The sequence below is a fragment of the Chelmon rostratus genome, chromosome 7 (assembly GCF_017976325.1).
Source record: "Chelmon rostratus isolate fCheRos1 chromosome 7, fCheRos1.pri, whole genome shotgun sequence".
NCBI classification, from domain to species: Eukaryota; Metazoa; Chordata; class Actinopteri; order Chaetodontiformes; family Chaetodontidae; genus Chelmon; species Chelmon rostratus.
This window is the reverse complement of record NC_055664.1, coordinates 4,037,281-4,063,059: the sequence shown is the minus strand read 5'-3', so window position 1 is coordinate 4,063,059 and position 25,779 is coordinate 4,037,281. Positions and strand designations below refer to the sequence as shown.

At 42.5% G+C, this 25,779-nt stretch overlaps 1 protein-coding gene across 1 annotated transcript; it reads left to right on the top strand.

Annotated features, from left to right (window-relative positions):
- Positions 1–3,703: 3,703 nt before the first annotated feature.
- On the top strand, positions 3,704–16,243 carry LOC121609459 (POU domain class 2-associating factor 1). Its single transcript, XM_041941103.1, has 5 exons — positions 3,704–3,792; positions 8,728–8,855; positions 13,591–13,630; positions 13,758–14,038; positions 15,184–16,243. Exons 1-5 carry the CDS (start codon positions 3,777–3,779, stop codon positions 15,616–15,618), a joined length of 900 nt encoding a protein of 299 aa, XP_041797037.1. The 5' UTR covers positions 3,704–3,776; the 3' UTR covers positions 15,619–16,243.
- The last annotated feature ends 9,536 nt before the right edge of the window (positions 16,244–25,779 follow it).

Below are 25,779 nucleotides of genomic sequence, written 5' to 3'. Positions count from 1 at the left end.
AACAATAGCAGGTTAGGCCCTGGGGACCTCTAGAGGAATGCGTGTGTACCATAGTGTCCTACGCGCAAAGGCCTCGGGCACCTTCTCGTCTTATGCGTACAGTGAGATGCAATCTGACTTGACATGTTTACTGTAACATAATTAAATGCCTGCCTTCTGTTGTTTCAAAAGGCAGTCTGTGTGTAATTAGAAGTGGAATGTCACTTATTCAAATACAGACGAGATGAATTCACACATCCGAGGCGATCCACAAACGAGTCTCCCCGCTTGTTTTTTTAAGGTGGTTAGAACTGACTGTTTAGGATTGTCAGCGTGTTGCACTTGCAGAGACTCGGTTAGGGACTCCAGTGTTTTCACCTGCATGAGGAGTGAAGCTGCTGAGGGTGGAAGCGGCCCGAGCCCTTAAAGTGTAATGAAAGCAGTGGAGATAGGATCAACAGTGAAACCCTGCCCACAGGCTAAACGGACGAGTAAGTGAGAAATCACTCTTGCCCTGATAGACAGATGGCTCCATCTTTCTCTTTCACTCACTTTTTTCAGCCTTTTCTCTTTCTTATCCCCCCCCCTTCCACACAGTCTTTGAGGTCGCTTATCTGCACTCTGACTCCTCTCACAGTTACTTCAGCACCAATGTGCCCGAGTGCCTCATTATGAACAATGTCAAGTCCGAGCTCTCCCCTCTTTTGAAAACCTCTTTTGCATCAGCTATCTACATTAAGCCACTTTGCATCACTCACAACACACATTCAAAAACCAGCAGCGCACAAATGTCTGGTGACATGGTGGCGTAAAGGACGTGTTGGGAGCGCCATGAAGCCTGGTGTGACCATGTGAGTGTGGCCTTTTTCTCTGCTATCGGTCTTACATTGCGTAGCAGCTTAGCATGATGCTGAGGACAGCATGGAGGGCAGCGTCAGGGCTGTAGTGAAGCGAGGTTCGCCCACATTTCATCTGCGGTGAAAAGCTTCACAATGTAGTAATGGCTCATACAAACCTTTGTGTTTTCAGCTTGTCAAAAATACCTTCAAACTTTTGATTGTTTTGTCTGTATCGGCAGTTGTTCGCTTTCTTACCCCCATTGACTGTGGATTGCAATGTAAAGATGGGAAAATGGGCATAATTCCACCAACAGGCAACTAGTTTTAATTGTTTGTCACTGAAATAAAAGATATACATATAAATAACTATTTATGATAATAAAAAAAATAAGGAATTCGTTCATTCAGGCAGTGGAACATGCAGTCGTGTCTGAGTTTCTGCTTGTGGTTTTTGTGCGTTGCTGGTCACTGAACCTTGAAGTACACGCAGGTGTTTCCCTCCTGCGCTACCAGACCGACCAGGCCAAGCAGTTTCAGGCTCGGGTCTGCGGGTTCTTGCAGCTGAGCATGAGCAAAAACTGTCAGCTGTGAGTTTTCCACATCACAGTCTGAGTAATAGAAAGGTGATTTACAGCAAGTCTTAAATTAACACCTTTCAAATTATGTTCAGTTGATTTCTTTGTTGCAGTAAAACCTTCATCTGTAGAAAATAGCGAAGTACATTTACTCAAGTTCTGTACTTAATTTAAAGATACTTGTACTTTACTTGATTTGCTTGTACATTTATTTGATAATTGATAAATATTGATTGATTGATAAAATTAGGTGCACCTTTATCAGCTGCAACATTTAAGTAATGACACAAGAATAATTGTTTAAATTGTAGTAAAAGTTTTGAGTACTTTTTCTACTTATACTTAACTACTTTTGTACTTTTACTGAAGCAAACATTTGAATGCAGGCTTTTACTTGGAACAGTGTATTTCTACACTGTGGCGTTGTTACTTTGACTTCAGTACAAGATGGGAGTACTTCTTTCAGCAGCGTCTCTAGCTTACTGTCTAACAAGCCTCTTTCCAGTTTCGAAACGTGCAAAGCTTGCTATAATGAAATGACTGGAAACAGCTGCTCGCTGCAGAACCACACTCGGTTTGAGCTCACAATGCAAGATTGTTTTCTTTTGTACTTTTAATGTGCGGCTGCCGAGAACACCTTTCAATACATTCTATGGAAATTATCATTACCGCAGGACAGAATAGAAATATTCCAGAATAACGAGGAAATCAAAAAACGAAAGTGCTTTATGAACCGCTGCTGTGTGTATAGACTTGTGCAACCACAGTCATTTGGAGACATTAACACAATTACTGCAAACAGATTAAACCGCTGGCAAGACGCCTAACAGCCTGTACCGCTCTGTGCTCTGCACTGGACAGGGTGGTTGCCATCAGGTCACATCTGGAGGGGCACGTGTCAGATAGCTTTTTGACCAGTGCTCCTCTGTGTTTTCCAAGGGAAGGAATAATCATCTGCTGCATGGGGGAGGGAAGGGGGAGGATCAGCGGAGCTGGTGTTTGAGAGTCACACATTAACTCAGCAATCATGATTCATAACAGAAAGGTGTTTTTGCTGCTCAAGCAGCAGATGAGACAGGAGTAAAAGCAGGGCTGGATTTAGCCTGTTTGGCCTGGGGGGCTGTGGTAAAAAATGATGGGAGGGGCATGTTGTGATGGTAAAGAAGCACTACTCTCTTTATCCTTTTATGTGTGAACACATTTGTTGTTTTCAGGTCTCTTCTTATCTACTTTAGTGTGCAGGTCTGCAGGAGGCACGCCTTTTTTCAATGCGTATATGGAGATTTATCTGAATCAGTGGTTCTCAAACTTTTTCTGTCATACCTCCTCTCAGAAGCCAAAAAAAAAGCAATGCAGAGGTTCTGTTCTGTGCTTCATGATGCCCACCCCACGATATTCATCAGTCAGTAACAATAACAGGGGAAGAAAGTTGAATTTTAGTGAAATAAAGGCATGCATGATTGCAAACTCTTGTTTGTCTGTTTTCCCGACATCAACCCTATTTTTGCTTTTTGTTTCAGTTCATAGTTTTCCCAGGTAACCCATGCCCACCCCCCTGCAGTCAGTCTATGTCCCTCAGTTTATTTGAGCTACAGTCATCCACCTTCTCTCTCTCATTTCATAATTGCTTTTGCTGCTTTTGTCCTCCTGTCACCTTTTTTCTTTTCATTATTATCAGGGGTGTTTTTGCTTTTATTTGACAGTGACAGCTGAAGAGGTAGATGGAAAAGCGGGAGGGAGAGGGAGACAACGGAGGTTGCTGACTGGAATCAAACTGGCAGCAGCTGCAACCATGCAGCCCTGTGCTGCTGCTGTAGCCATGTGGCGACCTAGGCGCTCCATCCTGACACCTTTTTCCTTTGACATGTTTACGATAAAAGCGCAACAGTCAGATTTTTGCAAAAGGGCAGTGGCACTGGTCACACAGCGGGGTCTCCCTGCTGTGGCAGCAGAGCTTTGCAGTTGTTGAGAGGACCTCACCACATGATCATCTGATGCTACTTTGAGAGGGAGGGATGTTGAGGCAGTCTGTCATACGCATACAAAAACATTATTTGTGCAGCATTATTTAATTGATTTTCCTCTTATTTTTCTGTCTCTTTGATTTGAATGTATACAAGCCACTCTCCTTAATGTTCTGTCTTCATTTCGCCGTCATTTTTTCATCGCAGAGCCTTTGGGTTTCTCTTTGTTCAGTGTGTTATGTCTTGCAGTCATGATTCCACGTACTGAAACTAGACGCATGAGGGAGATTTGTGGTGAGAGAAGCTGCGACCTCCCAGGGGGATTGTTGGCCATCTTCAGGCTGTTATAAAGCACGTCAGTCAAGCCGCCACTTTGATTTTCTTCACTTTAACTTTATGAGATAATCCAGTTAAGCAGTATGCACTGGGACAAATGTAAGTAAGATTGCTCTTTTGTTTACATGATACTCAGCAACTGTAAATTCTCATTTCATGACTGTCGGATATTATCTTACATATAATCGATTGATTGGATTAATCATTTTAAATCGGCTTTGATTTGATTGGTGAGGTAAAAGAGCAGCAGGCAGTCTTTAAAGTGTAAAACAAATGCTGAATGTTTCACCTTTTGCATTTCTTGCATTTCTTGTCATTTACAGGCCGTAAACACAATAATATGGACATCTTGTCCAATGTACCGTAATGCAGTACACCAGCCTCGTAATTGTTCTTTTGAATAATAATCTGGTTGAATCTTGTAGATCAGGGGTTGTTAGGAGACAGAATTTGATTCAGCTAGACCTGTTTGAATTCACGCTGTCGTATTTTGGCCCAACTGAAGTTAATTTTCATAAAACATTTGACTGTTTGTCAGAAATGTAAAACCCAAACTAAGGCGCTCAGTTGAGACTCCGATGGTAATGTGCAGCACATCAGAGAACGATTAAAGAGGCAACTCAGAAGTTTAAGTTTGGGGATTTTTGGAGAACAGAGGGAAAGAACGGCAACCTTTCCCCTTGTGAACTGTGCCAGGATTAGTGTTAAAACCGTCGTGTCGGAGTCTTTGGGAAAGAGGAAGGTGGTCATTTGGAGGTTGGCTGCATGTTGCTAGTGGGCTGTAATCTTGATATGCAAAATGGTCGCAGGCCGCCATCATCCATCAGTAAACTAATGCACAGCTGTGGGGCTTCCTCTTTTTTTGTTGGTTGAGTCCTTGTGCATGTGCCACGGTGATTGTTTGTCTGTCTGTGTGTACTCATGTGTGCTTCAGATGAAAAACATCTCCTGTTCATTTGAGTTTCACATTAAAGCTTCATACTGTAGCATTTACTTCAAGTTTGCATTGAAGCCATTTATTTCATTGGAGCTTCCTGCACATCAACACACTTTTCACAAGAAAAGATATAGAGACAGACAGAAAGTGCTAGATTATGATATTTTTCTATCCAAATAATTCTAGTGGCGATCCAAATGTGTAGCCAGGAGGAAAGAGTTGCTCAGCATCGTCCCAGAATGCGTTAGTTTTCATTTTTAAGGCCCAATGAACGCTCTGTACGACTGCTGCTGTAAATCACTTGCCTTGATAAGCACCGCACCCTTGTTTGCAGCACACTCCTCACTCCTCACTCCTCACTCATTTGCCAGGAAACTTTGTTACTGTTGGCTGTGTGACAACTGTAGTTCCCATCCTCCCGCAACACTGGAGCTGTCCCGTATCTCTACAACAGTTAATACTTGATCACATGAAACCTTGCTGCACACTATCGGGCTCAGAGTCAAGCGAGTAAAAGCGATATCTTGAAGACTTACAAATACTTTTTTTTTTTTAATCAGAGTTTCTAGTGGATTTTTAGGAGTGGATGGAGTCAAAACCATTGACATTCACTAAACCCCTTCCTCAGATGGCGATTGCACTAAACAGTGTGTTCATCTGTTATAACTAAAGCTGCAAACATTACCACGTGTAACTGGCATGTAGCAAGTAGAGCACTTCATTAGCTGCCAACATTTGTCGGGTAACAGGTCCCGTTAAATGAGAGTGCCCACTGTGTAAGCTGGTCCTGGATGCTGCTAAATGCTACCAGCACCGTCGGTTCTGAAATTTTGGGATGTTTCCACTCCATCAAAAGCAGCCTTGTTGTAACATGTAGCATTATGTGCGGCAAACACATAGACTACTTGTCACTCTTTTGTAATGTTAGTTAATGACACATATTAGAAAATAATTCTGATAAAGAACAGAACCTCAATTTCAAGTATATAAGATTTTTATTTTTTCAAATGCAGGATATTTTTCCCTTTTACTCTTAGATCACCAGGACTAACACTACACTGCAATAGCAGAGCAATGCTGTTTCTGCTGCATGGATCATCAGCAGGCAAGGATGCTGACTTTTTACCTGGGACCTGTTAGCTTTAACACAATGTATGCAACTTATGAGCCGTTTCCATTCTGTTCTGAAAACAAGGAAAAGGCCTCTGGTGACAGTGTCTCCAGCCAAGTCATGGAGCTCACTTCATTAGCTAGATAGGCACAGCTGATAAAATCTCCAACCACAGTTGTCATATCAGCTGTCAAAATTGATGGTTGCTGGCTAATGAGATGCCGGCTTTTGTCTACATCTGCCTTTCAATAAGGACCCATTGTCTTCTGAACTGCTAGGATTTTTGAGCAATAAATCTCCCAGCATGACTGTAAAATGCATGTGTATCATGTAAGAGCAGAAAGCTTAACAGGTGCAGCAACAGTAACTAAGGGGTGGGGGCTTGGTGGACTGTCAATTGTCTTTCCAGTTCCTGCTTCTGTTCAGCATCGTGGACTTGTCTGTACAGGACACACCGTCACACACAATTAACTGCAGATAGGATTTTGGACTAGACACTGTCAGCCTATTAACAGAGGCTGTGTTGCTCTAAAAGACAAAGTGTGTTCCCTTCTGCTGTACTCTACAGAAAATACACAGCATCATGTGGATGCTTTGGTTATTTGGAAAATATTTAATCTGACAATATATTTTGAACCAAAAACCAGCAGTGTGGCTGCTCACCACTACAGGTTTACCACTGTCTTAACTACATGCCATCACTGCACGCGCAATCCCTCCACAACACTCAGCAATGTACACTTAGTATCTAATTAAACTTGTTGATGTAATCACCACAGGACGCTGGAAAATCCACCAAAAGGGAAATCTGCAGGACTGCTTGTTTTGTTTCTTTGTTTTGCGCTCGGGCTTTGAGACTCGGACAGGAAATTCATCAGACGAGACAAGAAGTCATTCTTCAGAAAAGTCTCCTGCAGCGTTCTGCTCGCCCTCCGAGAAGCTAAGATGCCAGAGGGGCTCGCAGTTACAGATGGCTTGTTAAAAGACAGAGCGCTGCCAAAACACTGAACTTTTCACCCATTATTATCGTATAATCCACCACTTTGAGATGGATGTGAGTGTGTGGCATCAGGGAAAAAAAGCACAATTGAATTTTCATCGTCTCACTGAATGAGACAAAAGGCGAAATATTTCTGTCAAATTGTGAACTAGTATTACTCAAACCAAATAATGTACAATGAACTAACTTTATAGTTTCTACTAATATGTGCATTATTGTCATGTATATGTAAATGATTTCTTTATTTCCTAGTTACAAACTGAACTATTGACTTTTGCTGCAGCCGTAAATTCAATGACTACAACTACTCCATCTGGCAACACCGGCGTAAACAAACATTACGTACGTGTGACTGGCTATGTAACAAAATTAGTGGGGTCACATGTCTCCCTCTCCACCCATAAAAAGTGAAAGTGGTGCTCGGTGGAAGGGCGAGTGACAGTCAGAATGATCATCACTTTTCTTCGTGCTTAAATTCACTTCATTACCTTGCAGCCTTTCTCAGGTGACTTCATGGTGACTGATTGGGGAGATCAATTACAATACATTTTGTACAAGCTGCCACGTGGGACCTGCAGCCTTTTTGTCTATCTGGGATCATGATGATGAGCTGTTGCGGTGCATGCAGCACGTGGCTAGATCACCATCCATCCGGAGCTGGCAGTCTGAACACTGCTGTGGGGGGAAATGTCATTACTCTCAGTGACTTTCGTAGCCTGGGGTTGCACTGACTGATTGCACTGTCTGCTCTTTCACGTGCACAGCTTTGTTTTGGGTTTAGTCAAAAGAAGTTCTCCATGTTTATCATATCAGATTTCACCTCATGCTTATACTTGTGGAAAATTGGTTGCATTTGAATTTAAATGCACTGAGAGACCATTTCGATTTCAGAAGATACTGAAACCCCTCGTTTATTTTGGGTAGAGATGAAGTTTATGACTTGTTTACAGTCTGGTGGTGGGACCACACTGGAATGATTCCATCAATCTAGAAATAAAATAAAAATATAAAAGACAAAGACTCAGAGGACACTGAATGCTGGAAACGTGACTTTATATGCTAATTTAGTTCAGTGCTGTTTCTTGAATTCTACATAGTTCAGGCATGTCCAAACTATTCCATGAAGGGCCGTGCGGCTCCAGCCGAGGAGGAGCACACCAGGCTGGACTCATTTAATCAGCTGATCTCAGTCTTCAGCTGATAATCAGGTGACCCCTAGATTGGCAAAACAAAAACCTGCAGCCACACGGCCCTTAATGGAGCAGTTTGGACATGCCTGACATAGATAGACATGAGCCGCCGCTCAGAATATTTTGCACAGATTTTAGGTCATTATAGATATCTAATCACAGCATCCATTACCACAGCAGCTGTTCTGGAGCTTACTATGATCGAGCACAGAACGAGTGACGAGGGTCACTATCACTGACGCACATGTTAAAAAGCTGGTCACTTCCAGATTGTGTCTTTTGAGAAATCCTTAAAATGATCAGAAAAAAATGTCATATGAAAACTGAGCGAACTCCGTCAGCTGAGTGTGATCCAGTCATAGCCCAAGAACAGCCACTTATGAACTTTATCATCTGCTGCTTCCAAGATCAAGGCCGATGGACGTGACGGTGTTGGGAAAGATGTTTCTCAACCTTTTTTTTGGCTCATGTCTCCTTAAAAGCTTAAGCAATGTCTACATGTAAGGCTTTATAACAGATTTATGTCTGTGAGTCATGAGCAGTTTAAATATGATTCACTCATCCCTAAAATATTTTAATTTGAATAGTCTGAAAGAGTTTAACCCTGTATTTAATAAGAAAAGGGAATTATTAGAGAAAAGTCAGAATAAACTTTTAACAACCCATCATTTTATCTGCGCTGAGCCTGCTGAGCCATCCTTAATGATGTCCATCACAGACTGCATCAAGACAGCTGGAGGGAAAAGAAGTCGTGTGCATCCACCTCTCTCTCTGTGTCTCTTTCTGGTCTCTTTAGCGCCACCATCAGCACTGGCCAGGCCCAAACCATACCAAGGCGTTCGAGTCAGAGACCCAGTCAAAGAGCTGCTGAGGAGGAAGAGAAGCCTGGAGCTGCACAGCACCAAGACAGTGCCCCCTACTGTGGTGAGAGCGCCATGACATGCAGCACTAACATGCATGTTATCATGCACTTCGGATCGACAATACAATTTGTTTCTCAGTTTTGTGAAATTTTAAATGAAACAAGATCATCATTCTGAATTCTTCGACATTCATTTACACTATGATACATTTTTTACATAAGAAAACTTGGTTTCATACAGGTTTGGGGAACTGACTTTGGCTCTCCACCCTTTCTAAAGAAAGTCATGCTCCCAAGTGCAAACACTGAAACCTCATTCTTCCATGCACCTTTATCACATCATCATTACTCATAAGAAACACAGGATTTGCTGTAGCAGCAGTTACAGTATGGAGCAATGATTGCTCAGGATTGTGTGCTGTAGGGCTAATCAAGTATTTTAAATATCACAGCTTTGTGAGATTTTCAGACACTGAAGATCGCCGTTAGTCTCCAGGCTGACACTCCAGAGATCAAAAGAAAAGCACATGGCTGGACCTCCAGCGTGCTGTGCTTGTAAAAGTGACTCGACAACGACTCGATAAACTTGAGATTGTCGCGTGGGGATTCATTTTTCCAAATTGAAGAGCCCTTGTGGAGCCATTAGGACCCAGGGCCTATCCCACAGCGAATGGGGGAATTTTGTTCTTATATAATCCAGGTGTTTTTCCATGGCAGTTAGAGCCATTCCCTGCATGGCTCCAGGGCTGGGCACACAGCCCTATGCAAAATAACTTGCAGCCTTGCCAAAGTTCCCTCCCACTTACTATTAGTTACACCTACCAGAGCAGGCGAAAATAGACAGCACACACACACACACACACACACACACACACACACACACACACACACACACACACACAGACTCCCCTTCACATTCTTGGATAAGACAAAAAAAAAAATTAACTTGATCAGTTGACACGAAGCGCAGTTACATATCATCTTTCAGTGGTTTGCAAAATGTACCCAAAAAGACTCATCTTTCAGTGTGAAAGCATATCTGTGGAAACTCGTATTGGTTATGTTTTTATGAACAGATTTCATGTCTTTTGTGTACTTTTGACCTTTGATGGCCTCTCTAGCTTTAAATCCGCAGGCTTTTAAATTAATCCAGTGTACTTTGTGACTATGATACTGTGCTCACATTTGCCCTGCCGTGTTACAGGGTTTGTTTGACATAGTGAGAAATGTGTCTTTTCACTTCCTTGTCAGGAGTTAGATAAGGAGATGAATACCCCTCTGGTGTGTGTACACTACAAAATCAAACACGGAAAAAAAACATGTAAAAATGTACGAAAGTTAAAGTGTGAAATAAGTTGGTTTACAGGGAGTAACATGGTTAAGTTATTCTCAGAACTGTGGTAACACTCCTGCCATACCTCGCACTTACACATTTGACCAGACCCCTGTTTGGGGTGAAGGGTGAAGGGCCTCTGTGATGGCTGACAGTTTCCTGCTTCAAATCAGAGGGCGGCCCTGATTTGGGCTAGCTTGGCTGAGCCGGATGTGAAGGGCAGCGGTTTGACATAATGTACAAAGGATTATTGTTTAAACGGAGAGCTTTGGTTTGAGATCCTTGTGCTTGACACGGTGCCTTGATAGAGTGCTCTCAGTTTACAGTGAAACACACCCAGCACTTACTTTACAACAACTGGTATTGTTTATGTTGGTAAAACTGAACTGAACCTCCAGTAGGGCAGCTTTTCAAAGAACAACTGCAGGCCACATACACAGCTGTTTCCAGAGGGCTTATACTCTCTGCAAGTGTCAATGCTTCCTGGTTAATTCTAAGACCATCACCGTCAGTGCTTAAGTAGTAATGCTGTCAGTCTTGTGCCAGAGTGGTGTAAAACTCCACCCCCTGTCAAAGCTGTAACAATATAATATATAACCAGCTGATGACCTTAGTGTCTCTCAGGCATCTGACACGTGTCCTGCTGGCCAGCTGCAGGCAGCAGGATGCTGTCTTTCACTGCTCATGTCAACATTGACACTAGCTGTCAGTACTGTCGCTGCTGCCTCTCTCATCCCTTCTTACTCTTCTCATCACAGATTCTGTACTGTATCACTGCTTATTACGCACTCACCCTTACAGGGACTGCCAGAGCAAACACGTTTCCTCAAATGTGCATACAGATGTTTTAAAAAGGAGATTATATGCATGTGGTCCTGCACGATGTACAAGGGTGGAATGCAACTAAGGATATTTACTCAATACTGTATATATACTGTACTTGAGTACATATTTAAGGTACTGAGTATTTCCATTTTCTGTCACTTTGTAATTCTACTCCACTACAGCTCAGAGGAAAACACTACTACACTATTCTACTATATTAGTCTGACAGCTGTAGGTACTAGTCACTCACGCTTAAATGATGTATGATGCAGTACTATGCCCAGCAGTAGGGTGTCGACTAGTCCATAAACCTGAAATGGACTCCACACTGATGAACTGAAGGATTAAAATTCTCTCACATGCATTTATTGTTGAACAGATCTGAGTAACAGGCTGTAATAACACTAATGAGGCATTCTGCACAATGAGCACTGCTTCTTCAAATCCTAAAGGCGTCAAGAGAAAAACATGAAACATTTGAAGTGTCTGGCTGCATCTCTGTCCACAGCTGGACATGATAGGTTGGGGCCGCTCAGTGTACAGGTAATAAATAACAATCTCACCTGAAACAAGCTGCTTTACCTTAAAAGGACCTTCAATGGACCTTTGGCTATTAGCTTTTGGCCCTGTGGTTAATTGCTCAGTTCTTCTGGTCCATATCTTGAGCACTGCTGAGACTTGTCCCTCAGGCTCTGATATCACTGATGCACAGCAGATGGACTCTGCAGATACTGCAGTCCTCCTGTCCTGTGTGATGCACAAACAAGCCAATGTGTAATGTTTCTAGTCAGGATGCTTTCGGTCCCTGGTCTGGCTCTGGAATTTTGCCTTACCAAGTTTCCTTAAGATATACAGTGCTTTCTGAGCTTCCTTTAAAAACTGAAGATGTGTGATGACTATGACAGGTTCTACTTGAGGCTGATGCCCAGGAATCAGTTCACCTGCTGTAGGTGAATGCAGGTGGATGTCTCAGCCTTCTTTTTTTTTTTTTAATCGACGATCATCTCCTTGTACACCACACTTCAAAAGTGTTGATTTTCTGCCCAAATTGAATTCTCATTGTTGTTCGAAATCTGCTGATGACGGCGATGTCGTCCATGGAATTCTCTGCCGGCAGACATCATATCATGTAAAAGTTCCCACGTTTTTCACATCGTGCCAAGCGTTGGCTACTGTCGACTCAAGAGTGCACACACTTTTAAATTGTGTGTGTGTGCGTGTGTGTTTGTGTGTGTGCGTGCGCGTGTGTGTTGGGAGGCAATCTGTTTTGTTCTGTCGAATCTGCTTTTATGTCTCTATTTATTTCTCCTATATATTGTACCTCTGCCTTGCTCTACGATTTTATTAGTAATTTTTCTTTTAGGTATTATTCCATCAACCTGCCCAGGGACTACAGGTGGAAATTAGCAAGTTGCTATAACCTGGCACAATGCATATTCTCTTGTTGTACAGGATTAATGTCTTATTGTGCGCTGTCCCTGTTGAAATAAATAAATTACATTACATTACATTACGTGCAGCAGAGCAGAGCTCTCTCATGACGAGGATGCAATCATGGGTGTCCATTCAGTCTTGCTCTGGCATTGCTGCTTCCTCTTCACCTGATGGAAAGAGAGCTTTTGTGGCTCTACATAGGGCCCTCACCTCTGGGTTCATCCAGGCTTTCTGGTCCGAGATGATGTGGTGATCACACTATTGTTAAAGTGACATCACATCATTAACGCTTTTGCTCGTGTACGATGTCATTTAAAACATGTTGTCTTAAACATTTCATTTCAACAACATCTCGAGGTCTTCCTTACCAGATGGAGTTTACTCAATTGTGACCTAGTAATGAAGCAAAATCACAATATTTTTCTTTTCATTTTTGGGTTAACCCCTAACCTTTTCAGACCATGTCCAATCACCATATTATATAGAGAGAAGAGTCGCTTTGTACTTCTGGCCACGTTCCACCTGCAGTCCCCTCGGCTCTATATAAGGTCCAAATTTAACTTTCTGAATTACATTAGTAGGACTAAACAAATGTGGATATAGGATGCAACAGATTAAAGGATGGGTTTCTTCTTAAACAATACTCACATGCCCATATGCATGGTGGAAGATGGTGGTTTGGTTGCTATAATTGTTCCCCTTGTGCACACTGGCTGGAAAGAGATCTGAAGTTAATATGACTGTCTGACTCAGTCAAATCATTTTTATATCTTCCAAAATGAATGCTTTTAGTGCAACGTTACTAAAAGCACACTAAAAGCAGTAACTTCTGAAAGATTCCCACATGATTTTAATAACTCAGACGACCGAAGCCCTGTGTCAGTGTCAGTTGAGGAACATTCAGCCTCAAAACTGCACTGAAATCGCTTCAGTAACAGACGTCTTTGCAGGCAGTATTGAAGAAACAGAAGAAAACACACACACACACACACACACACACACTCACACTCACACTTAATTATAATCTCGGCTCAGCTGCTTCTCACACCTGGACTTGATCAGTTCAGGGTAAATACCACATATTTATGTATCAACATTAGAGTGTGACAAGTTCTTCAGAAACAGCATGCGATCATGGTTCTACTGCAAATTACTGACATGCTCATCTCACTTTTTTTTAATTGTTGTTATCTGTTTTTTTTTAGGATGTGGTCGGACACAACAACCAGTCTGCATACACACAAGGTACGTGTTCGTTCCTAACAGCTGCATCTCAGAGTTACCGCACACATTTAAGAATTGATTACTGTAAGTAAAGCACGTGCCTCTGCTTGTCCTTGAACACTCACTCGAGCTTCTCTTTGAAATTCAGGCGTCTTCGGCTCTGATGCCGTCGGCGGCTCACCAGGTGAGCCGTCCAGTGCAGTCAGCGATGGAGGGCTGCAGTGTCCAGCGTGGAAAGCCGCACCCCCTGCGACCAGCGCCGTCCAGCAGCCTGCTGCAACACCCTGGTCTTCATCTGACTACAACCAGCAGGACCGTCTGGCCTACTCAGCCACCCCCACCCTCACTGCTGATGTGTACATGCAGACTCTGTGTCCCAGCTACACCATGCTTACCTATACGCACACACCGCTGCTCACTAACTTTGGGGTGAGTATGAGACACGTGGTGAACAGAAGCATGCAAGGTTTGCAAAATAGCAAAGACTAAATCACTGTGGACATGAGAAAGAGAAAGAGTCCTGGTGGTCAGCAGCAATGCTTCTTTAAATAATGAACTCAGCAGCAGGTGCAACATGCTGTGTCCAGGACATGCCTTCCTGTTGTCTCCTCCATTAAAGTTATAAAGACCTGGAGGACTGGTTGGACTGAACTAAAAAACACTTTAAGAAACACAGAAATCTGATCTGCATTTTGCTCTGAGCTCAGTTCGTGGGCAGACCTTTGTGCCAGCTTGCATACAAATTCCATCTCGGCAGATCCCAACCTTCTCCTAACCTTATACTCATACTTCAATCAAAACTGAGCTTCTTGCTTGGGGTTGGTGTTGATAAGCGACAGTCCTATCCCTCACAGAGAGCAGACAAGTCAGCTTGACTCCACGGTCGTCTCAGCGGATTCCAATGCTGACAAGTTTTCACAACTTCTGAAATGTACTATGCGAACTGAAAGAAGCTGCTCTTTCCATCTTTCAATGCCAACGTTTGAAGCCTACAGCGAGCGGGTGCGTGAGATACATTTGGGGTGGAGTATAAGTTTAACTGTTTAACACCCTCGCCCTCTTTAAGCAACTATAACCTAAAGCAAAGGTTCCAGCTAGCTAGCAAACAGAGGGCTTGAGGACGGGTGGGGTGGGTGGGGTTCAGGGTTAGACCAGACTGAGTCAACTTTTCCAGACATGTTTTAAGAAACATTAAAAACTATGTCCATCCAGTCTGGTAGAGTATTGTTTTCACCGCAGCGATAATAAACAGGGGGTCGCTCTGCAAAATATATGAGCGGCAGCTAAACTGAATACACATTTATGTGCACCATCACTCCCTAATCATCTGGCCTTCACACCTAAAGGATCTGATGGCTTGTTGAGAGCACGTGGCCTGGAAGTCCAATTAAGGGACAAAGCTCCCTTTTACTCACCATGCCTCTGATCGACTGTATTGTTTGTCTTGTGTAAGCAGGAACAACCTAAACAAGGCAGACAATTGCAGTTTTGAACAAATGTTTGTGTCTTTGCTAGATTTAGTTCCTTTGTGATCAGCCTTAACATGTTAGTCATATTTCTTCTTGTTGTTTCAGACCATACCTATGACCCCTGCACCAGCCTCCCTCCCGCAGATGGAGCTTCCAGACTCAGGGTTGACCTACCTCCCCTGGGCCCAGCCCCTCACCACCATATCTACCATGCCCAGTCCGGGGGTCCAGTTTGCCCCTGGCCCCGCAGCTCTTCCCGGGTCACCGCTGGTCCACATGCCCTTGTCCATGTCTCTGACCACCATGATCCCTCAGTTGGAGGCTCAGAGTGGAGATCCTCAGCCGCAGATACTCGACCTCCCACAGCGCTCGGACCACCAGCTGGACCCTGAACCGCAAAGTCAGTCTCTGGATGAAGATCCAGGGGTAGAGCCGGAGTCACCGAGCCTCCTGGATAAACTTCTGGAAGATCAAAAGAACGATGGCGGCAAGGAGGACAAAGACTCGTACAGCAACTCTCTCTTCACTCCGAGTGTCTAAAAAAAGGAGAGTTTTTCTGTCCATAGAAAGCAGTAATTTTTCTGTTTATTTTAAAAGATGATTAAAGGATAATTTAGGTTTATTACAACTTGGGTCCTCAATTTCTGGCTGTGGGCATGATCTCTATCCATTATGATAGAGATCATAATTGTTAACTGTAATTGCAGAGATCAATGTTGGATGAATAACCGGAGGAAATGGGCAAAAATGTATATACTAATATTCACCAATAATAAATGGGTGAATATTAGTGAATATAAATCTTGAGAGCTGGTCTTGAACAGGGATCCTAAGGCAAAAATTCTGACATCTTAGAAGTGATGTTGCCATGTTTCCAGATCTCAGCAGCTAATTTAGGAAGAGCACAGTTATTATAACAGATGGGAATAATGATCAGAAATACTCAAAGTAAGACCTAAGTTGGAATAAAGCAGAATTAGCTTTTTTATTAGTTACGGCTGTTTTTCCTGGAATGACCAAAATACTGTGGACTCTTATTTTCTGTTTTTCGTTATCTATGCATGTAATATGTAGCGGAGGGAAAAGCAACCTCTTTCTCTGCTTATACAGAATGCCGTTTAGTATTATTTTATGCTTATGTGTTGCAATAAAATGCTCTACCTGATGGGCCTTTTGGATGTTTAAAATTGTTTTTAAATGAGTGTACAAAATATTAATGCTTTTCTTAATCTATACTTCAATTGGATTTAAATTTTGCAGCAAACCGGCTTTGAAAAATAGAAAAAGACGCCGTTGTAGTTCTGTCAGAGACCGTTGCAGTTTTCTGATTACAAGGTTATTAGGTGCCGTCCATCTCCTCGTAGCCTTGAGGTGTTTACCTTTCTTAAAAATTATTAACACTGTCAGTTGACAATAGCTTGGGAAATTGTCACATGTCCTGCACTGCTAGGTTAATTTTTTAACTGATTATTTGTATCAAACCAGAGTTGGGCTCACGCTTGTGGGTAGAGGTTGTTCTAAGAGGAACAAAGGTTAAGTGGTAAGTTAGGTGCTGACTGTCAGTACCTGTGGCATCTAAAACATTGTGAGGCACAACAACATGCTGTTTTTGAATGGAAGGAGGAGGATGTGATAGCTGATTAACATATTGTACTTGGAAACATACCGTGGATTTGGGAGTGCTATTTGAGTCCTGCAAGGCTGTACAAAAAGTCACAGGCACAGTGTGAAGACTGTATAGTGTTGGAAGCAAAAGACATCCTTCATCCTTCACTGGGGTGTCAACCAAGGCCAATGAGCACACCCCCACCCCCCTAAAGCAAGCTAAAACAAGAGTGACATGCAATGCATCACATTTCCATAAGAAATCTACCTCACATGACATACTAATACAGAGATACAGCATTATTTTTCAGCTGCAGTTCTATCTTTCTGCCAAAATGCTAATCTGCCTGCTGCAGTGTTAAAAGTCAGGAACTGGTTTTGCCCAAACGAGCCTTTTTAGGTTACTGTTCGAGTAGAAATAAGGAAGATTAAATTTCACAATTTTACAGCAGAGCGCCCTGAAACATCTTTCACTGCCAGTGAAGGCCTCTGAGTCTCAGGGGTTTTCCCCCTGGGGAAACTGACATCGTGAGAGGTGCTTCTGCTAAGCTGTTAAATACCACGCCTGGAAACACCTGAGATCGTATCACGGGGGAGGTTTTGTGATGGGCACGTGAAGAGAGGTGGCTCTGTTTTCTCATGCAGAATTCAGAGGTGAGCAACCGGACAATAAATCGACAATAAATCCGAACGACAGAAACGTGAATAGTGCAGCTGAAACCTGAGATATTGCATAATTCTCATGTATAAGAGGGTTTGTATGAATTCCTCAACTTCATTTTTTTTTATATATCAGCATGAATGTGACTGTACCTGTAAGATGAACATGAGGTTTTCAAAGGTTTCGCCTGACAAGCTCCTTTTGAAATGTCTGAAATGTGGAAGTCTCATGGCAGTGTGAGAGGTACCTTTAAATCAAACCTCATCACACAAACTTTAAAGGATTCTTGGCAAATAATGTAACTGCTGACTCATTGAGCATGTGCTGGGTTTTGCACCTCAGCTGCTCCAAAAAAAAAGCAAAAAAAAGGGGCCGTTGGACTTGTTGACACAGCTTATGTTCACATGTCCTTAGGGAGCTTCAGGAAGACAAACAGAATTGAAAGGCCATGCCGTGTGTTACACTTTGCTTATAATTGCCTGTAGGCGCTCAGTCAAGTACCCCCCCCCTTTCATTGAAGCAGCCTAACAGTTTATTTTATCTGAAACACAGTCAGGACTGGGGTTTCTGATGAAAGACACATGTGTTGATCACAGAGAGTCCCTTTAAAGAGCTCCATCTCTGGGCCACCAGGTATTGCAGAGACATGCCTGTGCATCTTGATAGCATGCAGGGGTGGGACACATGGGGCAATCACTAGAGCTTGTCATGGAGAGGCTGTGCTCTGGGGTGTCACTCAAGTGAGGCTGAGAATACACCTTTCATACCTGGTCCCAGTAAGTTCTTTCATATTTGTTCTACGCCTGCACGCCGATTGCTGCTATTAGGAACTTGCATTTTCATACCACTTCAGACATCAGAAATAAATCATTTATTAATGCTTTATAAATGACTATTATAAGAATGGCTTCGAGGATGTCATGTTCATCTTTTGTCTACCTTTTTTACTCAGCTTTTATGTAAATGAGGTCTCTACCTCAATGTAGGATTATTATCCTGTTATTTAGTAAGAATTTAATCACATACAACCTCGTCAGAAGGTCCATTTAGTAGCTGTTCTGGAGCTTTTGAGTGTATCACATGATTGTAGATGTTGAAATCATTCAGTAGAATTAAAAAAATTAGCCAAATATATCTGACTCGATATGCATGAATGCAAACCCTGACCTGAGTATTTCAGTAGCCAGTGTTGTCATCATGGTTGAGCTTACCTGCTGCGGGGCCCTGGGTGGCACAGGAGAGGTCGGGCCCTTATTAGTCGTCCATTTCTCCCTCCCTCTCCCTCTCTCTGTCTCTCTCTCTGCATTGTATTCCTATGATGGAATATCATACTGTTACAGTTGTTAGGTTTAGTGTGTGGTCATTTGATTAAACACAAGCTAATTAAGGAAGATGCGCCATAAACAGTGAATTTAAGGCCTCAGCATCGTGCAGAGAAAGCCGGGTCCATGTGAAGCCCCTTATCATGGTGGTAAATGTTTTGTTCATATTCCCATCGCAAACACTTATCAGAATTATGACCGATTGCCTTGCAGGAAATGTGGTTTTAACCTGCTCTGCCCAATTGATAATCCAGCCATTATTCTCTTTGGCATCTTAGTTAATAAAGGTTTGAGTTCACACACAGGCCAGAGAACTGTGACTGGTTGCCATAGAGATCAAATTTGATTCAGGAAAAAAACACTGTGACTCACCTTGTCAACATTTACTCACTGAAGTGGCAAAGAGTGTATTTACCTTCTTACGTGGCTGACGTGGACTGTAAATGTATTTGATCTCCTGTGCTATCAAATCCTCGTTAACACTTTTTCGCACTTTAATATCTGAGTGTGTGATCAGAAATATATGTGAGTCCTTTCACAAGCTGCGTGGCACCAGCTGCAGCGCTTCATTTAAATGTACCGCCAATGGAAACAGTCATCTCAGTGGATAAAAGCGTCTAACTGGTTGGAGGGGACGAGGGGGGGCCCAAGTGTGAAAACTGATCAGTTTCAAAGTGTGCATGTTTGTGCGACAGAAAAACAGTGACACCCTGCCTGACTGGCTTTTAGCAGGTCTACATATCTACAGATGGATCTGCTTTGAAATGACCAAAAAAAAAAAAAGATGGCAAGAGTTTAGCTGAGAAGATCAACATATCACTCTCATACCTGTCAGTTAAATATTAAGCCACAGCCACGAGTCGGTTAGCTTAGCTTAGCATAAAGACTGGAAACAGGGGGAAACCAGCCAGCCTAGTTCTGTGCAAAGGTAAAGAAAAAAAACCCCTCAAAAAAACTGACTTTTTAGCAGGAGGCACTACGTCAACAGCAGGAGTGAAGCAGGAGCCGGCGCAGTCGTGCCGAAGCCTGTTCTTCCTACTCGGCTCTCAGAGGACGCTTCATGTGAAGGCGATCTATAAACAGGCGCCACAGATCAAGATAGCACGCCACAAATAAAACCTGCAGGAGACTCAAAGGAGCCTGTTGCTTTCTCACATGTCATTTTCTCAACTGTTCTCGCATACATGCAGATATCTCAGCCGTTATCTCATAAGATGTGCAATGGAGGCAGAGCCAGGAATGCTTCGGTTGAACGAAGAGCGATTATCGCCCATTAGTCTATGTATATTGTGAAATACCTGTCAGGTAAACTGTGTTCAGACGGATTTTCCCTGGGATGTTTCATCTATAGGTGTTGCTCCTCTTTCTACCTGTTCTGCTGCAGCGACTAGCACTGATCAGGCCGGGCAAGTAAATAAAGCAGCAGCGTAAAAAGCATCACTTCCTTTGCAGCTACCGGACACCAAACGGAAGAGCTTTGATGGGCTGAATACAGTTTGAATCACTTCATTGTTCTTTTTGCAGCATTTTATTTGTATGAAAGCCATGGCTTCGATAGTGTTGACCAACCTACTTCACAAATGGAAACACGGTGCTTTCATACGTCAGGCGTGTTCGCCTCACTTCTGTTTGGCGTGTAAATAGAGCTTTGCTGTCACTTTCACGGTGCGACACAGTGTGTGACATGCCAGTGTTTCTGTTATCAGGCCTGGGTGTGTTGGGCTCTCAGCTACAGATTTACTCAATAAAGAAACACCCTCTGATATGGCTGCACACAGGTGTAGGGCTCACCAACCTGTCATTGCGAAATACAGCGAAATTATGTATTCACCAGCCATCATTTCTCCAGGCCAGGTTTAATGCCACCCCCAGACGAGAAACCTTTTCATTTCCATCTGGTCCAACATGCAGAGGAGAGTTGTCACCTGGCACCTGGTTTAGATCTCAGCAGAAAATCATTGATCCTGCTGCTTAAATATTAACAATGACAAAATCAGCAACACAAAGGATTTGATTCAATAAATCTGATCATAAAACTTCAAAGGAGTCTCATAAAGGCGTGCAGCCTCAACAGCACCACAGTCCCATGAACAACACCCAGTTTGATCGGAGCATTGTGCGATGCTGATAGCTGGTGCTGTGTATTGTGTTGTACTGATTACATTTCTACAGTTGCAGCCTCGTGGTGGCTGAGCTGGTTAAACTTCCTTTCTGCTGTACAATATGTACAATGAAAAAAAAAACCTTGTAGTGTGACTGCCGCTCATTCTCATGACTTGTTTTTCAACAGGCATGCCAATTTCAACACAACCAGTTTTTTTTTTTTTTTTTAAGATTTTAGGACAGTGTAACCGTGGTAACTAAACCATCATACATCTTGGTTTACATTAAAACAGTTCCCCGCTGATTTAGCTCCACACTCCTACAACTTTGTTGGACTTATTGATGTTCAAAATCGAGCCAGAGACATATCTGTTTTACGATTTTATTACCCACAATGCAACTTGACTGCTTCATTCAAATATTCCATCTTATTTTGGACAGATATGTTTCATTGCTCCACTTAATATTATTTAATGGTCTACAATAACATTGTACATCGAGTTAACATGAATTACTTAAGTTGTCAGTTGTTGTTCTGTTTTTTGTCCCAGCTTAGTTCCCATGTGCTGATGTTGTAGGGGACAGTTGTGAGTGTATAGTGGGGGGGTTGGGAGAGGATTACTGTCTTGCCTTGTTGGCTTTGAATGAAGAAGATTCTTTAACCAGAAACTCTTGCCCACTTAGTACCTGGGGGGTGGGAGGTGTCACGGGCTATTGGGCAGTACCTGAGTAGCTAATTATACATATGCAATGGGGGCTCACTTGGGGGCCCCAGCAATTGTGTAAGGGTTGCCTTAGCCCTCCTGTCGCATCCACCCCCCTTGGCAGTGACCCTGGCCATACTAAATTCTTGAACACATATATCACACTGACTTCTGTGATGACTGGACCTGCTTTGGTGAGGCGTCTGATGCCGACGTGATGATGATGATGATGATCATCATCATGAGGTTTCAGCTTCTTAGCAATTAGCTCACAACAAAACATGCCTGGATAATAGGCAATATGTGTGTGTGTGTGTGTGTGTGTGTGTGTGTGCATGTTCTGAACAGTTAAATAAAAGAAAAACCTCTCATACTGAACTAGAAAAGAGGATCCAGAAGATGGATGAGATAATATTCCTGACAAACAGGATTTGCAATATTTGATGGTAATTTATATTTATTCAAGTAAAAGACAAATGCAAAGAAAAAGAAGTAACAGGCGTTAATAGCTAGATTGTAGGAATTGTAGGGATTTGTTGGGGAGGTTGTGGATATATGTGTATTTTGATAATAGTAATAATAATACTAATAATAAGTATTGCCATTATTAATGTTATTATTATATCCTTAATGATGTTTTGGGTTTATCTATAATAAAAACAATAACATAATGTAGAATATATGAGCTCAACAAAAGAGAAATAGAAATAAATACTAAAAGCAATATAAATAGATGATATGTGATAGAATAAACAGGAAATGTAATGTAATGTAATCAGGACAGGCATGTAGGTATATGTTGTAATTAGTAATGTGGTTATTAATTATGGGTATTCATATTGATTCTATAATTAGATTTTTCTTCCGTTCCCCTTTTTTTATGTATGTATGCAAGCATGTATGTGTGGACGTATGTCTGCATCGGCTCATGTGCATGTGTATGCATGCAAAAATAAATAAATCAATCAATAAGTATCAAGATCATCAGGTTGTAAATAATGAGTGAGAGGAAACCAGATCCACAGGGGTTCTATTTCCAGGTTTTTGATGGAAGTGCATGAACTTGGCATGTTTCTTGATTTCCAGTTCATGAGGATGGTTTTCTTGGTGACTGTTGGGGCAATGAGGAGCGAGCCACTGTTTGAAGTGTTCACGATCAAACTGAGAATTCTGGGGTCCAGAACTCAGACCCCACTGTTTGAATTGTGGGTGTTTCTCCACACTGAGCAGGTGCCGCCAAGCCTCTGCCTCTGCAGGGGGATTTCCACAAGTGTTGGTTCAGTGGGGGCATGAGGGGAGCTTGCCAACAAGACACACACAGACAAATAAACACACGCTGTGCTTGTTAGTGTTTTAGTTTGCCTCGCTGGATCCTGCTTCAGGAATGGGAGCTACGTGTGAAGTGCAGATGGAAAGAAAACAAAAGTTGAAAAGCCTGTCCAAAATCTTTGAGCCAGGTGGGCTCATGTGGCACCCGGGTTTCCAGTACACACTGGGCACTTCGAGTACTTCAGTTTTCATAACCTGACTCAGCCTTGGCATTTTAGTTTTATATGACACCATGCCATGTTACCATCTGTTCTGTTATCCTGTGCTCACTCTCTCTCTCTCTCTCTCTCTCCCTCTGCCCACAGGTGCATGAGCAGGGGCGGGGCGAAGCTGACTACCACACCTGACAGTAATCAGCCCAATCAGTGCTGGCTACTTAAGACCAGACCAAGCACTCCTCCGGTGCCAGATTGTTCCTGCATGTTGCATGTATTGTCTCGTTCCTGAGGAAGAGTCTATCCACGTACCAGCTCTTTGTATTTTCGTGTATTTCCCTGAGTCATTCATTCCGAGTATTTGTCTGTCTTGATCTTTTGTTGTTTCTTTGTTTAGTATATTATTCCCCTTCGGGTGTTTTGTGTTTTGTAACTCTTTAGTTGATACTTTGATCATCGAACTCTTTTTCCCGTTTTTCCCGTTAAAAGTTGTTGCTTTTCCACTCTGCATCTGGGTCCTAGTTCTCATTGCCTGATTTCACAACCCTCTGTATCTGTCTGATAATGAGTCATGGTATTGAGCCAAAGTGAAAAATGCGAGATAAAAGATAAAAGTTGGCTGGAAAACTACTCTTACTACTCTGGAATCTCTGAGTTCACTTTCATGTCATCGTTTCTTATAACCCACCAAAAGAAGATCATGTGACCATGAGATGGTAGGAATTCATAGTGATATGAAGGAGAAGCTCCACCTCAGAATCTGGCCCATTGCCACACAGTCATATTCTGAACACGCAGCGATCACACTGTCGCATCCTTAATGCATGGACATACACACGAGTTTCTGCTCTGCTAAAGCACATCATCTGTAATGATACAGGCCTTAATGCAGTGCCAGGGTGCGGTGGGACAGTCTGGTGATCTTGCCCTGTCATGCTTGTTTGTTTTGCTGTGTTGACATATGTCAGCAATCAGCTTGGTGAATACATTGCTGTCATTACAAAGAGTAAATATGATCAGGCTAATTCAAGCAGAACAAGGGCCCACACGCATTGTTGAATGACTACATGAAGTACAGATTCAGTTCACAGTGTAGGGTTAAAGAGGCAGCTGTGCAGTTACAGTACAGCAAATTACAACACATGCAGATGAAGAATGGAAACAAGGATTTAAAAAAGCAACACAGGACAGAGCCTGAAAACTGACCTGCGATCAGGGTTTAGTGCACATTTTAATTTGTGTGTAAAAATGCTTAGTGGAGATGCAGGAAATGTGTGTTGATAAAGTGCAACAAAACCTGAGTCAATGAATAAATAGTGAAGCGTGTGACTTAAACGTTCACTGAAGCTTGACGAGGCAGTGGAGCGATGAGGAGACGGTAACCTTCCTCAGATGGATACATGAAATAATCCTAAACGCCTTTGACTGGAGCTCTTCTGCATCACCTTGTTGCTCTCTCTTCTGCAGTTTAATGTCACCAGAGTGGAGAATCAGTGCAGAGCTGTTTATCTACACTCACCTAATATTTGCATTGAGAGCTGTGGATTGAAATGTGAGCCAATTCACATTTTCTTTTGCTGAATTTCCAGAAATTCCATTACATTTTTCACTGAATTTGGATCAAAACTTCACTATGTGAACTGATACAGACAGACTTTCAGTAAACCTGCGCAGCGTCAGACATCACTCGTTTACTCTGCCATGCATCATATGGTAAACACTCAAAAGCAGTAGTGAGAAGGACGTTAAGATTACCAAAATGTAAAGGTATATCAAAGTGAAACGTTTGGAAAGTTTTACTACATCAGCTTCATTGATTTTTGTAAATAAATGTTTATTCTGCATTTGATGCCAGTTTCAAACAAGTTGGGGACGGGAGCAACAAAACACTGGGACAGTTGTTATCAGAGGCTTGTCCGTTATGGCACTTGGTTGCCCCGACACCCCACCGATGAGCCTGCAGCTGGAGGACACAGGCGTGCAGCTGCATACTGTTCATCGGCCTCGGTGTCCAGCATTTTCTTATTTGTTCTGTATTTCCAGAACGCTTCATCTCTGCAGCTGGAAACAACAGAACAATGAACTCCAAAGAAAACCACGCATCTCCAAATTTGAAAACAGGACTGTTTTTATTAACTCGTGAAACGTTCTTGCTTTGGAGATGTGTGGTTTTCATGCATTGTTATGGCAACAATAAGTGAAACAATCAGACATTTGAATGAGCTGAACTGTATGAGGGATGTATTTGTTTCAATATGAGTATTTCTATCATCACCAGCAGTTAACTGGGGTAGTAAATGGGGTGGGAAGCCGGTCTGTTGCAGCAACATGACAGGCTTACACTTACACTTGTCACTTGGTCATGGGGCAATGCAGTACAATAAAGATGAAAATGATACATAAATGCAAGCACACTATGGGATATATTCAACTTTGAAGTGGCAATTATTATTTTAACTCTTTAATATTCTGAATACTTTTTCATATGATAGTATCCTGTTAAAGTAATCTGTTTTTATAATTCACAAGAACGAACTAATACGATCAACAGTGGGACCCTTGTGTACATGTGACACCATGATCCATTTGATCGCTTACAGAAATGTAAATGTGGAGACTGGCTGCCTAAACTGTTTCATGCTGCCTATGCTCATGTAAGTCTATGATATAAACCATTGAATCTGGTGCCCACCAGAAAGCAGGGCCCCAGCCGGAAAGTTAGAAATCCTGAGGCGATGAAGTCATGTTTATCTGCCCTGGTGGAAAGTGTGGCAAAATCTATCAAGTCAATTTCAGTGAGTCCAAAATGCCCCCAGCAGAAA

Excerpts from the sequence above, each read along its gene's own strand:
- LOC121609459 (XM_041941103.1), top strand. Across the intron at positions 13,631-13,757 it reads CCAGTCTGCATACACACAAG|GCGTCTTCGGCTCTGATGCC; the intron begins GTACGTGTTCGT and ends TTTGAAATTCAG. Across the intron at positions 14,039-15,183 it reads CGCTGCTCACTAACTTTGGG|ACCATACCTATGACCCCTGC; the intron begins GTGAGTATGAGA and ends TTGTTGTTTCAG.